General features: G+C 44.5%; 4 protein-coding genes across 4 annotated transcripts; 2 read left to right on the forward strand and 2 right to left on the reverse strand.

Moving 5' to 3' along the window:
- Window positions 1-1,499: 1,499 nt before the first annotated feature.
- On the forward strand, window positions 1,500-5,357 carry LOC115679590 (phosphoribosylamine--glycine ligase-like). The gene is made up of 4 exons (XM_056307337.1): window positions 1,500-2,322; window positions 2,793-3,163; window positions 3,551-4,081; window positions 4,766-5,357. Exons 1-4 carry the CDS (start codon window positions 2,028-2,030, stop codon window positions 5,183-5,185), a joined length of 1,617 nt encoding a protein of 538 aa, XP_056163312.1. The 5' UTR covers window positions 1,500-2,027; the 3' UTR covers window positions 5,186-5,357.
- A 183-nt stretch (window positions 5,358-5,540) lies between these two features.
- LOC115679629 (NDR1/HIN1-like protein 1) lies at window positions 5,541-6,440 on the reverse strand. Its single transcript, XM_030603262.2, has one exon. The coding sequence runs from the start codon at window positions 6,423-6,425 to the stop codon at window positions 5,691-5,693; it is 735 nt and encodes a 244-aa protein (XP_030459122.2). The 5' UTR covers window positions 6,426-6,440; the 3' UTR covers window positions 5,541-5,690.
- Window positions 6,441-7,218: 778 nt separating this feature from the next.
- LOC115679677 (stromal 70 kDa heat shock-related protein, chloroplastic) lies at window positions 7,219-11,205 on the forward strand. Its single transcript, XM_030603334.2, has 8 exons — window positions 7,219-7,952; window positions 8,332-8,584; window positions 8,804-8,883; window positions 8,991-9,133; window positions 9,249-9,347; window positions 9,569-9,758; window positions 9,881-10,279; window positions 10,462-11,205. Exons 1-8 carry the CDS (start codon window positions 7,395-7,397, stop codon window positions 10,870-10,872), a joined length of 2,133 nt encoding a protein of 710 aa, XP_030459194.1. The 5' UTR covers window positions 7,219-7,394; the 3' UTR covers window positions 10,873-11,205.
- An 845-nt stretch (window positions 11,206-12,050) lies between these two features.
- LOC115679681 (uncharacterized) lies at window positions 12,051-13,022 on the reverse strand. The gene is made up of 2 exons (XM_030603340.2): window positions 12,604-13,022; window positions 12,051-12,485 (listed from the first exon to the last, which is right to left on the reverse strand). The coding sequence occupies exons 1-2, from the start codon at window positions 12,846-12,848 to the stop codon at window positions 12,314-12,316; spliced, it is 417 nt and encodes a 138-aa protein (XP_030459200.1). The 5' UTR covers window positions 12,849-13,022; the 3' UTR covers window positions 12,051-12,313.
- Between the last annotated feature and the right edge of the window lie 1,051 nt (window positions 13,023-14,073).

A 14,073-nucleotide genomic window follows, 5' to 3' on the forward strand; every position in this document is an offset into this window, starting at 1 on the left:
TGGGCCGAGCATTAGGCATCTAAACTATTAATTTTATTATAGTAAATAACATGGGAAAATTACCAATAAAGCCCTAAATCTATTATACTTGTGCTAATTCAATTCTTAACATTTCAATTATGCCAATTGAGTCTTAAATCTTTCAAAAATTTGCTGGAAATTACTAATATGAATGCCGGTCATCCTATGTGACACGGCAGCGAGATTCGCCCTCGCCAGCCTCAGGCAAGTTCACCTTTGCTGGGATTTGGTGAGGGGTGATCTCGCTGGCCTCTGGTGAGGCTAGCCCTCGTTAGATTCGGCTAAGTCAAGCCTTGTCTGTTTCGAGTGAGATCGGCTGGACAAGTAGCAAGCAGTTGAGCGAGTCGTCGTCGTCTTCTTCTTGTACTTCATCCTCGATCTTGCTTTCGTCGGTGCGAATGGATGGAGCAATTTCTTACTCGGATTTGCACACTTGTTGATTGGGTAGCCATTGTTGCAGTTGTTGGGTAGTTCCTTCAGGGCCTTCAATCTAGATCAGATTGAAGCTAGCACGGCTCGACCTCGCCAGAGGCCGGCGACGTCGCCCCTCCATAGTCGTAGGCTGTGGCCGGTCACCGGCCATCGCCGAGAGGGCCGATGACCGGCAAAGGAAGAAGGAGAAAAAAAAAAGAAAAAAATTAATAAAATTTGCTAACGGCGATTTCCAGCTAAAATTAACTGAATGGACTATATTGATAAATTTATAAAATTTTTAGGACTCAATTGACAAAATTAAAATATTTAAGACTAAATCGTCATAAATATCATAGGTTTAAGACTTCCAAATAAACATCAGATCTTCGGGTGGCTGAGGTGCGTGAGCAAAATCTTGGAAAAAGAATCGCCTGCCTAAACTTGCCCGTTCATGTCTTTTGGATCGATGTATGAATATGAGGGCTCGGACGGGCCCATCAAAGATTTAGCAGCGTTACACTAATCTGTAAAAGATGGGCTACTGATTTCGTTTTTCCAGTACTCGCTAACAGATGAAAAAATTTTGTTTTTTTTTTTGTTAACAAGTTTAATTTTCATAATCAAAAGGCAGCAAGTAAACATGAAGAAGCATTTCGAGATGGTCCTTATATTGATCGCTTTAATGGTTCCAAATAGTCCATTGACTTTTAATTTAAGTTTCCAATAGCTTCACAACCATCTGGATACCATTCCTAATTTTCCATTGCTCTTTCATATTCTAAATTTAATAACTATAATCAATTTGCCATTTTTATTTTTATATTTGGCGCACGTGTTAGAATTGTGCACTCTTGATAGTCGTGGAAGATGCATTGTCGTTGTAATTATCAGTATAATAATAATAATTATTATTATTATTTAAAAATCATTTTTATGAATATAATTTTAGACAGAAAACATTTGAACGTAATCGTAGGAGCGCCTCCCTGTCTCTCAAGGCTCGAACACGAGAACTCTAGGAATTCTCTCAGTTTCATTCGTACTCTCTCTCTCTCTCTCTCTCGATCGGAGTGCTAAGAAAAGGACAGTTCTTGCGCGCGCGTTCTTGCTTGGGATCCTGTAAGACGCATCGTCTCCCTCCTCCTTCGTTTCCTTGTGTCTTGTTTTTGCAGAATCCTTTGTGTACCCACTACTTTTCATGCGCCAGAGACGGGAGGAAGGTGGTTAAAAGGGTGCAAAAAAGGAGAAAAAAGAGGAACTAGAACGGCCAAAACCCGATCATCTGTCCGCGAAGCTAAGAAAGTTTAGACCTTTGCTGTTGGGTGTTGAAAAATCTATGATCTTCACTCTTCGTCCATATGTATGGGGAACTATAATAACGAAAGATGTTACCTTTTTGTTCACTCGTATCTTCCCTTCATCGGTGCTTATGAAAACCAAGTAGCCGCTGAGATTATGATGCTAACACAGCCAGTTTGCTTCGCTTGGGGAATTTAGTTTAGCCACAGGCACTTAGCTTTACCAGCCTTCTCTCTAGGACTAGGAGGGTTTGGCAAAGCTTATATTTCCCTCTCGTTGCAGGTGCATTGGTAATGGGTATGGCTTCCACCGCTGCCTCTAGTCTTTTAGTTTCGCAGAAACTTTTCCACAGAGGCCACAGCCGTTTTGGATTGGGATCTTCCATTCCTGGCTTTTCAAGTCTTGAACTTTCTTGCCGCTTTTCTGGTTCATGGAATTCGGGTCAGCTTGCTGCACATATCATATGGAACTCAAAACCCCACCTCAAGAATGCTCGATATTTGCCTTCTTCGATCTTCTCCTGTGCCAATCGGACATCCGAGCCCTCAGTGTCGGCTGATTCATCCCACACTGGGGTTGCTGCTGCTGGTAAGAGCTTTTACTGTAAGGTGCTCTTGATTTTGTGGCTCACTATCATGTGCTTTAATTCAGCATTTTTCCTTGATGATACACGCCTCTTTCTTTTCTATGTAAATTTAGGTGCTCTTTTTCGACTTCAAGGTAGTAGACTGTGGCATGATAAAGAATCAAATCATATTTACATATTTTACGTAGGTTCTACTCACTCCAACTTGACCATGTATATCTCCCTTATCTTAGGAGAAGCGTAGCGAACCATTGTCTGCTTATCTTGGCATTGTCTAAGAAGAGCGAAAAATTGATGTCAGCATTTATCCATGTTTTTATCTGACCAGAGCGAAAATTTATGCCAGCATTTATTCATGTTCTCTTTCGTTTCATTTTTCTTCCATTTTTCCTTCTGTAGAATATACTCGGAGTTAATTATTTTCAGTTTCTTTTGCTCATCTATTTCCTTCTACCTGTTGTCTTTACACAAGAGAGAGTGGTAGTGCTGGTCATTGGTGAAGGAGCAAGGGAACATGCACTTTGTTGTGCCTTGCAACGATCTCCATCATCTAGTGCAGTCTTCTGTGCACCTGGAAATGCCGGTATTTCTAAAGCTGGAGATGCCACTTGTGTCTCAGACCTTAATATTGCCGACAGTTCAGCTGTAATTTCTTTCTGCCGCAAGTGGGGAGTCGGACTTGTTGTGGTTGGACCAGAGGCTCGTCTTGTTGCTGGTCTGACGAATGATTTAGTTAAGGCTGGAATTCTTACCTTTGGCCCCACAGTAGAAGCTGCTGCACTGGAAGGTTCTAAGGATTTCATGAAAAGCTTGTGTAACAAGTACAACATTCCCACAGCCAAGGTTGTTTTCATTTTTTACAATGTAGCATGAAAATCTAAAGATATGCGCACATTAGCTACTTCTCTCGGTTTTTTCTTGTAGTATGAAACTTTAAGGAGATGTGCACGTTAGCTACTTCTCTCTGTTTGTTATTCTAAATTTTAATAACTGGGAATTATAGATAATTTTTCAGTGTTTAAGGAAGGCCACAATTAGTTTATGCCTGATGATATGTGCTGATTTTTTTATATGCCTTAAAGCATTGGACCAAATGAGGTCAAGTGTGCTCTGATTACCAACCTCTTTCTGCTTTGGCTATGTTCTTAGCCGAGACATCTCCTTGCATTACTCACGCATTTTGAAGGGAAAGGACCAATAGCTAACAAAGTTTCTGAATTATGGGCGCAGTATAAAACGTTTACTGACCCATCTGCAGCAAAGAAATACATTAATGAGGAAGGGGCACCGATTGTCGTAAAAGCAGATGGATTGGCTGATGGAAAGGGAGCTATTGTTGCCATGACGTTGGAGGAGGCATATGAAGCAATTGACTTGATATTGGTTATGGGGGGTTTTGGTTCTGCAGGTTCCAAGGTCATCGTTGAGGAATATCTTGAAGGAGAGGAAGCTTCTTTTCATGCCCTGGTTGATGGAGAGAATGCCATAGCTATGGAAACTTCTCAAGACCATAAACGAGTTGGGGATGGTGATACAGGACCTAATACTGGCGGGATGGGTGCTTACTCTCCAGCGCCGATCTTAACTCTAGAGCTGCAGTCTTTTGTCATGGAGTCTATCATTCTCCCTATTGTCAAAGGGATGGCGGTGGAAGGTCGCAAGTTTGTTGGCGTTCTCTATGCAGGACTCATGATTGAGAAAAAGTCTGGGTTGCCTAAAATGATTGAGTGCAATGTGCGCTTTGGAGATCCGGAGTGTCAGGTTTGTTAATCATCACACGCACACACTCAATTAGCATGGTCATCTTCATGATTAAGCATCATTGTAATTTCGCTGATTTTGTGTGATCAGCCAATCTTTCCATTTACTTTAACCTCAAGCCGGATTCTTTGTTTTACATAATTCCTGGTTTCAGTGCTGAGTAGTGGCTATGGTTGCCCTTACCAAATTCTCTCATTGTCATGTGCAAGTATGCATACATCAATAGGTAGTCTGATTTTTTTCCATCAGTGCTTGTAATGTTTATTTGTTTGTTTATTCGTCTTCTTTTACAAATTCAATTGTCCTCATCAGTGGGCTTCCTCAACCCCGTGGTGAGGAGTTGGTTGTGCCACACAATAATTTTTGTTTGGTATGTACTTAACCTGCAGATCAATAGTTAGCCGATCTTTTTCTTCCAAGGTTTTAATCGATAATTTTTTTTTTTCAAATTCAGTCCTTCCTAGACCTATATATGGCCACCATTCCTAGCATTGGTACCGCCCCACACACATCCCTGCTATAATTCAACACGACATTATGATGAGTTAGTTGTTCAACAAAATAATTTGGACACTTACTCAGTGCTTATACTAGTTATGTTGCACTGCCTTCTGTTCCCCTTTCTTTTTGTGCCGTTGCGCTTGTCCATCCATTTTTCCATTATATTACCTCTTTTACGTATAGGTATTGATGGCTCGTTTGGAATCGGATCTGACTCAAGTCCTGCTGGCAGCTTGTAAGGGAGAGTTAAGAGGACTGACACTTGAGTGGGCGCCTGAATTTGCTATGGTAGTGGTCATGGCAAGTAAGGGCTATCCAGTCGCCTCTGCAAGCGGAACTGTAATTCGGAATCTTGAAGCAGCAGAAGCTGTCGCTCCATCTGTCAAGATACTCCATGCTGGAACAACTTTCGACTCAGATGGTAACTTTGTTGCTGGTCGAGGCCGTGCTCTTGGGGTCACTGCCAAGGGGAGGAATTTGGAAGAAGCACGTCAAAGAGCTTACCAAGCAGTTGAAACCATCAACTGGCCAGGAGGCTTCTGCCGACATGACATTGGGTGGAGGGCACTTCCAAAGAATCAATTCACAGAAAAAAGTGGTTGAGCTTCAGATGCGATCTCAATGGGCATTCCAATATGACGAGTTTACTTTTAGATTTATTTAAGGCAAAGTGAGGAATTTTCTTGGCCTTGGTCGAAAAGGTTTTGCAGATCACTTTTCGATGTGCTTCATCCATAGTAATTGTTGGTGGAATAAAGTTTAATGTTGCGGACTCTCTAGTTATAATGAAATAAAGGCCTGTGTAGTTAGTGACTAATCGCGACTGAAAAGATATGATGAAATAAAGTCCTGTTTAATGTTGCAGACAATCCAGATATAATGATAAAGTCCTTTGAAAATCTCAAAGGTGGTCTTGTCAGTAGTCGTGATAGTGATAGATGAATGCGAGAGACGGATGTTTATTATGCGCAAGCAAATTAGCAACAAAGGTGACGATAGGTAGCGTTACATGTGCATTCTGGCCATCCGACAATTTCAGACAACAAGGTTAACTTAATAACGAGAACAGGAATCGATTTGGCATAAAACTTGTGCTTGTCCTTTTCTTTCACAGGCTAACACCACACCTCTGCATCAGCCGATACTTAACTGCATTAATACCAAGTGGTACTCCTTTGTTTTCACTCCCTGTGCTGATATATGCAGGGCAATCCACTGAAATGAAGCCTCTGGCTGTGAATATCCCGGGCCTCCAACTCACGTGTCCTTCGAGCTTCACCTTCATCATGACAAATCCGTTGCTCATGTCCTGGTTCAACGCGAGGGCGTTGTATGGAGCGATGGGCACGGAAACCCCATACACAAATGGCGACCACACATCGACGCCTCCACGACCCTGATATGTCGGAGGCAGGCGTGTCGCGAGCGTGATCTGCTGGTCTTGGTAAGACACGTGGACGTGAAGGTCATCATACCGGATGGAGCGGGGGTTGCCAGAAGGGTTGCGAGAGCAGACAGTGAGCTGGAAGGTGGAGCTCAGGAGATAGGTTTGGTTATCAGCGGTAACGGAGACATTGAGCGAGGAAACGGTGATGTCTTGGAGGGTGATCTTGGGTTTGTGCGGACGTAGTACCGCCCTTGCGGTGAGAGTGGCGGTGGCAGTTATGGAGACCGTAATTGTTATGGCGATGGTGATCATGAGGATTCGGCGGCGGCAAAATGGCCACCAGGGGCGGTGGCATTTGCATTTTGAGCACATGAAGACTCGGTTACCCGATAACGCAGTGATGGTGTGCGAAGGGGGGGTGATGAGCGAGCACAGACAGCTCATGAGAATCACCATATATGAAGCGGTGGAACCTACGTATAAGGCAAGATGAGAGAGGCATAGCACATGGACCCGCCCGTCGAGGGTGGTCTCCACAGGCGAGTAGATAATCTAACTATGCCCACGAACCGCCATCAAAGAGCGTTTGGAACAGCAAAAAGACAATGCAACTTTGGTTATTGAAGCTGATGGTGGGGGGACGCAACATTGTATCGCTAATCATGTGGGATTGAAAAACAGAAGATACCTTTGTTTCGGGTCGCTAGTCTTCTTCACTTGTGCCATTTAGTCAGCCCTCAGTCTTCATCCCCCATAAAATAAGACTTACGTGGGTAGCTGTGCGAAAATGACCCTGTGAACCATATGCAGATGACTGCAGAGAAACTAGATGGTTGCTTCTATCTCCTCTCGTGCAATGTAATGAACATTTTCATATAATTCAAAAACTACATTAAACATGTACAAAAAATTTAAAAATCATATTGAACGAATTAAAAGTTTAGGAGACCGTTTGTTCCATTTTCTCTCGTTACTAACTGGCAACTGCTGCCAACCCATGATGGACCGACCCGAAGAACAACTTGAGAATGAAGGTCCAAGCTCAACGCCAATCCTCGGGCCCATTGGGCTTGTCGGGTCGGGCTCGAGGGCAGCCCTTGATGCCCGCTCGGTTCGGCAAAGCCCATCTCACCCGGGTCGGGGCACGCGGGATGGTTCTAGAATGGCGACACGTGGCACCACCTAACCCTCTACTCCTCCTCATAAACCCTCGCTCCTCTTCCTTCCTCCCCCCCCCCCCCCCCCAATCCCCCCTTATCTTCTGCTCCTCCTTAACTTGTTTCCCCCAAAACTCCTCCCAGAGAAGCGCGAGAGTGTTTGGTGGGTGCGGAGGCCCTCCTCCTCCCCGTCGTTTCTTCGCCGCCGCCCCCCTCCCTCAGACGCAGCCGCATCGGTTCTATCGCCGCCGCCTCCGGCGAATCAGAAATGGCTTCTTGCGCTGCGCAGGTCCACTCCCTCGGCCTCGCCGGCCGCACCTCCTCCGCCTCGAAAGCCCCCAAATCCGGCGGCCCCTCCCAGTCCCTCTTCTTCGGCCAATCCCTCCACTCCAGGACCTCCGCTTCTTTCCTGAAATTGAACTCCCGGGGCGCTTCCCGGAGGAGGCACCACGTGGGTCCCCTCAGAGTCGTCAGCGAGAAGGTCGTCGGCATCGACCTGGGGACCACCAATTCCGCCGTCGCCGCCATGGAGGGAGGGAAGCCCACCATCGTCACCAACGCCGAGGGGCAGAGGACCACTCCCTCCGTCGTTGCTTACACCAAGAATGGGGACAGGCTCGTGGGGCAGATTGCGAAGCGGCAGGCCGTCGTCAATCCCGAGAACACCTTCTTCTCGGTGAAGAGATTTATCGGGAGGAAGATGTCCGAAGTGGATGAGGAGTCGAAGCAGGTGTCTTACAGGGTGGTGAGGGATGAGAATGGGAATGTCAAGTTGGACTGCCCCGCCATTGGCAAGCAGTTCGCGGCTGAGGAGATTTCAGCTCAGGTATCATTTCACGATATAGCCGTCCTATTTTAAACGTGCAATTTTTTGTACGATTGGTATGATTTAACCTTGCGACAGATTTATTTCAGCTCAGTTATCACATGATGCTTCGCCTGTGAATCTGTGTTGCTTAGTCATGCTTGTGGCTACTGGATAAATGTAGGCACTAATTTGGGTATTGTGATTCAATCTGTGGCATGTAAGCTCTATAACAATGTAAATTTCTTGCCTTTAGTTCATGTGCAATCGACTTGGAAACCAAAGAGACACTAGTATGCGGAATAGCCTGAAATCAGAATTTGCTTTTGGCATGTTTATCAGTTTCGTAGTAGTTCTACTTTGCTGCGGGAAGACATGCTCCTCATATTATCGAATGCAGGTGCTGAGGAAGCTTGTGGATGATGCGTCCAAGTTCTTGAATGACAAGGTGACCAAAGCAGTGGTGACCGTTCCAGCTTACTTCAATGATTCGCAGAGGACAGCTACTAAGGATGCTGGTCGTATTGCTGGCTTGGAAGTTCTTCGCATAATCAATGAACCTACTGCTGCGTCCTTGGCTTATGGATTTGAGAAGAAGAGCAATGAGACTATCCTGGTATTTGACCTTGGAGGTGGTACTTTTGATGTCTCAGGTAGTACTGCTTCCAATGAACTTGAATTCTGCTTGTAAGCCCCATTGACATGTTCATGATATATAATATGACTTCCTTGGGATCATGTAACTGGCATTCTTCTGGGACTGACGTAATATGTGTGTAAAAAGATGTGAGAACAGGACTACAAATATTATTTTGCATTTGCTATTGAAAATCATCTATCTTTCATTTATCTATCCATTCTTTTTGTCTCAGTGCTCGAGGTTGGTGACGGAGTGTTTGAAGTGCTCTCCACATCAGGAGACACACATTTGGGCGGTGATGACTTTGACAAGGTTGGTATCTTGGTGTCCAAATAAGTGTGCTTTCGTTCTCCTCATCATCATTTCAGTTGACTTTTAGGAACAATGAGGGAGTTCTGAAAATCTCATTTTCTATGTAGAGGGTTGTTGATTGGCTTGCTGCCAGCTTCAAGAAAGATGAAGGCATAGACCTCTTGAAGGACAAACAAGCTCTACAGAGGTTGACCGAGACAGCTGAGAAAGCTAAAATGGAACTCTCATCTCTGACACAAACTAATATTAGGTGATGTAACTTGAATGCGATTCTCCTTCCCCCTTTCTTTCCTTCTTTCGGTTCCCTTTCGTCTCTTTTCCCCGTATCTTTGGTTTTGTTTCTCACACATTGCTGTTTTCTACAGTTTGCCTTTCATTACAGCCACTGCGGATGGTCCAAAGCACATTGAAACCACACTCACAAGGGCTAAATTCGAGGAGCTGTGTTCAGATTTGTTGGACAGGTAATTTCTTGCATCTCCTTTTACTTTTTTTGTTTTTGGTCGAAATCTCCTTTTACCAATGCCTGCTGTTATTTCAACTTCTCATTGACTGTGTCTCTTACAAAAATATCTTTTTTTTGCAACGATGGCTGCTATTGTGATTTCATTGTGCTTGTTGTTTTCATGATAAAGGTCATTTACCTGTAGCTTAGTGATCTAATTGATCTCGTTGCATCCTGTAGGCTTAGGACCCCTGTTGAAAATTCCTTGAGGGATGCAAAACTCACCTTTAAAGATTTAGATGAGGTTATCCTTGTTGGTGGTTCAACACGTATTCCAGCCGTTCAAGAGCTTGTGAAAAAGCTGACTGGGAAGGCTCCCAATGTTACAGTCAACCCCGATGAAGTTGTTGCCTTGGGAGCAGCTGTTCAGGTGCTTGTTTTTTTTTTGCTTCTTGTTCATGCCTCTTTCTCGATGGAAGGAGCTGGGGTGTATTTGCTCTATGTTTTTTCCCAATATTCTAGTATTCTTATATCTGCCATCTTCGTTTTTAGGCTGGTGTCTTGGCTGGAGATGTGAGTGATATTGTGCTTTTAGATGTGATACCATTATCTCTGGGTTTGGAAACTCTCGGTGGTGTTATGACTAAAATCATCCCAAGAAATACAACCTTGCCGACCTCAAAATCGGAAGTGTTTTCAACTGCTGCTGACGGTCAAACCAGTGTTGAGATTAATGTCCTTCAAGGTGAGAGGGAGTTTGTGAGAGACAACAAATCCCTTGGCAGTTTCCGACTCGATGGCATCCCACCTGCTCCACGTGGTGTTCCGCAGATTGAAGTGAAATTCGATATTGATGCTAATGGTATCCTCTCCGTAACTGCTGTGGATAAGGGCACTGGAAAGAAGCAAGACATCACAATCACGGGTGCTAGCACTTTGCCCAGTGATGAGGTACACATCTTTCTCAATAATCAATTAGTTGGGGCTGTATGATTTCTTAAGAGTGGTGAATTTCCTGCAAGAATTTTCTGACATATAAATGCTGAGAGAAAGAAAGTGTTTCTTTATTTCGTATTTTGGGGAGGTGTGTGTTCCCTGGGAATAAACTAATCATCTTTTACTGGACAATTCAGGTTGAGAGGATGGTTCAGGAAGCAGAGAAATTTGCCAAGGAAGACAAGGAGAAGCGAGACGCCATAGACACAAAGAACCAGGCGGATTCTGTTGTCTACCAGACAGAGAAGCAGTTGAAGGAGCTTGGCGACAAGGTTCCTGCTGCAGTGAAGGAGAAGGTGGAGGCTAAACTTGGAGAGCTGAAGGAAGCAATCTCTGGTGGTTCAACACAAGTCATGAAGGACGCCATGGCTGCTCTTAATCAGGAGGTTATGCAGCTGGGTCAGTCCCTCTATAACCAACCAGGTGCACCTGGTGCAGGTGGTGCACCTGGTGCTGGTGGCCCCTCAGCTGGGCCTACCGATTCTTCATCGAATGACAAGGGTCCAGAGGGAGACGTCATAGATGCCGACTTCACTGATAGCAAGTGAGCCGAGGATTGTGGGTAGGGATTTTTTGGCTGCCTGTCATCATGATTGATCATCTCGCGAGAAATGAGCTTATGGAGGTCGGCTTAACTGGCGAATATTGTTCCCACTCTGTTCTCACTATGTTGGTAAAAAAGAGAGCACCCGGTCTTAGGAAGAGAATGCGGGGAATATCTATCTATGGTTATCAAAGTGAACTTGTGTGATGATCAGGCCCAACACTAGATTTATACTTGGAAATGTCCATATTTTGTGGTGGAGACTTCATGCGGATACCAATCTGCTACTCTATTATTGTTTTGTTTCTGTTCTTTCAATAGAAACCAATTTTGGCAATCCTCCCATCTTTGACCGGCTATTGGAAATTGTTCATTGATTTTGGGATACTTTTGCCAGATTGTGTGTGAGTGCGTCAGTCTGGCGCTAGATTTCGTGTGGGATTCCATGTGTGCGAGTTAAGTAGCCCTCCAAGTTGTGCTGGATATTGCTTCCCTGTATAGCATGATACTTGCAGCGACCTATGTGGCTGCGGGCTTTAGGATGGTCCTACTGCTGCAATATCCCTAACGATGGAGCTTTAACTCTCTTCACTATTAAAATAGCATGATGCTAATGCTAAGTGCTGGCAATTTGTGTTTGCATGTTGTGTTTGATGATTAACCCGGTTTATGTCATGCAATATTTTAGTAACAACTTAACATGCCCCATGACATCTCATGATGTCTTGTAGAATGTTCTAGGTCAAGGATCGGCATTGCAAGGATGTTCTGTTCTGTCGAGGAAAAGTCTTCCTATGTCATCTTCTCGGGGAGTCTATGATGCTGTGAGTAAAACCTAGGTAGATTTGCCGTTCTCAAATTCAACACTCGACATTGACGAGCTGTAAATCCGATGGCTGACAAAACACAAAATCCAACTGATATGGCCGTCGGCAATTTTTCCGTGCACAAAATTCCAGGAGGTAAAGACTTGGTCTCTGTCTTTTAAGCCGACTCAATTTCAAAAGTGATGCCATTTTATAGCTGAAGTTGACTATGTAGCATTTGTCCACATTATTCCGCATTGTCCCTTTTAATTTGGAAAACTATCGATCATTAAGTAGAGATGGTTCTGCTATATCTTGGGGCCTTTCCGTTTTCTGAAGAAAGAACAAGTCGCAAGAACGGAGAGCACAAGCGAAATGGCCAAACAACGAAACATGTATATTGCTCAACATCTTTATGTGATATCTCGGAGAAACTTGATTCAGCCTTGAGGTTTGCAAAATGAAATACCCTCGTAAATTCACTATTTTGCATAGTGAAATACACTAGTAACTGCCGAAACGAACAGTTTATGATGATAGTGCAGACTTAGAGCATGCGGTCTTGGGGATGCAGCAAGACACTGAAGCAGCAAAACCATTGGTCTGCCTCATCAGCTGAACTAGGAGGACAAAGAGCCTCTAAGTCTTAATACACGCTAGGGACTTAAAGAAAAGTTGCACATTCATCGCGTCCAGATAAATAACCTTAGAGTCCCAGAAGCCGCTTGCAGGCTTTAAAGATATTGACTCCCCTGTTCTTCTTCTTCTTGGCAGATCCCATTCCCTCCATACTGCCTTCCTCGTCATCCACCTGCGATGACAATGTCACAGATTGGTCATGTATCCGACAATACCTCTCGGAGACTGAAGAAGATCTTCTCATGGAAAACACTCTCTTCACAATCCCAGCATTCTTCTGCCTGTCGAACCTGAATCTGTCGGAAGCGGTGGAGACCGAGCTGCTTCTACCGAGGATCACCCCGAATCTTTCTCCATCTGAGTAGTCATCCTTCTCTTTCTCTGAGCAAGAACTGTCTTCGGGTCTTGCTTCCTCGACGCCCGCCTTCGCGACGGGTTTTGGAGTTTGAGCAGGAAATGATGGCAACAGCTCTGAGAAGTCCACAGATCTCGACTTGTGGGTTCCGAAAGCTTTCATCTTGGAGTAACTGTTCATCCTCGCTTTTTCAGGTATGGAATATGAAAACTCTGGATCGGAGATGAAAGGTGGAGGAGCTCGGATTGAGATGGGAGCAGCTAAGCTAACGAAAGGACATGACTAGAGGCAAAAGGGTTATGACAGAATGGGGCCATGGAGGGATGGGGACATAAGAGAGCTACAAAATGCAGGAGACATTTAAAAGAAAAACGAAAAGGAGAAAATGATTGATGATGAGCAACGTGGGTAGGTCTGGAGATGGAGACATGGAACTGGAAGCTAGTGGTGGAAATGCTGGTGGAGGTGAGAAGTCCACCATATGGACAGCGGAGTCAAATTTGAGGAGCCCATCTCTTTGTTCTGGCTCGGCGCTCTCTTGGTTCCTGACAAAAGGAGATCACTTTCACTATGACTTATAGTTGAAAGGTGTGGCTCCAAGTGTGTGAAGTGAAAACGGGTCTTCACTTGGTAGATTTTGGTCGGTTCTTTCGTACTGCAGATGTGGATTCTGGTCCTCATCCCAACCAAGAAGCATGTACAATGTGGTCTCAACAGTGGGAAGGAGGGATGCACGCATTAGAAAATTCAGGCATGCGTGGGAACCCTGGAAACTGCAGCGAACAAGCAACGGGAAGGCATGTGACAGACACGTTCACAGTTTGGAAAATCATGCAAATCATCAGTTTTATTTTAAGGCTCACTACTGCAATGCTGTCTGTCAGAAGCTTTGATTCTTCCTCCATAACGGGGAGGTGGCAACAATTTGTACAGCTCGTGACACGGCGGTGATGCAAGAACTCATGTTCTTCCCAGTTCCTACCACGACTTAATGCCAAAATTACTCAAATATTGGCGTTCCTTGCCTCTTTTCGAGTGAAGTAAATACTAGACAGGAGGTAGCCATGCTACTTTTCAAGTATCAAAACATGGATTGCGTTCCCCTTCAGATGTTTCATGGCCCATTGAAGCTCTTGCATCAAATTTGCAATCTGTCTGCCAATAAGAAAGTCATGAACAGCATCCAGCCAACAAGCGGAAACAACCTAAAGCACCTGATCTTTGAGTTGCTTATGTTCTTAGTATTCATTTGGATAGCCGGACGATGCTTCCTCCTTTGTAATGTGGCAAAAAACACGCACTAGACAGCCTACAAATCCACAAACCACTGTGAATATTTCGATTAATGGCACTTGTGCTGGACATAGAAAGTGATAAAAGTACAAATCTTCATAGGCTTGACATT

The sequence above is a fragment of the Syzygium oleosum genome, unplaced genomic scaffold (assembly GCF_021117445.2).
Source record: "Syzygium oleosum isolate NSW1041296 unplaced genomic scaffold, Sole_v2.1 Sole_v2.52, whole genome shotgun sequence".
Taxonomy (NCBI): domain Eukaryota; kingdom Viridiplantae; phylum Streptophyta; class Magnoliopsida; order Myrtales; family Myrtaceae; genus Syzygium; species Syzygium oleosum.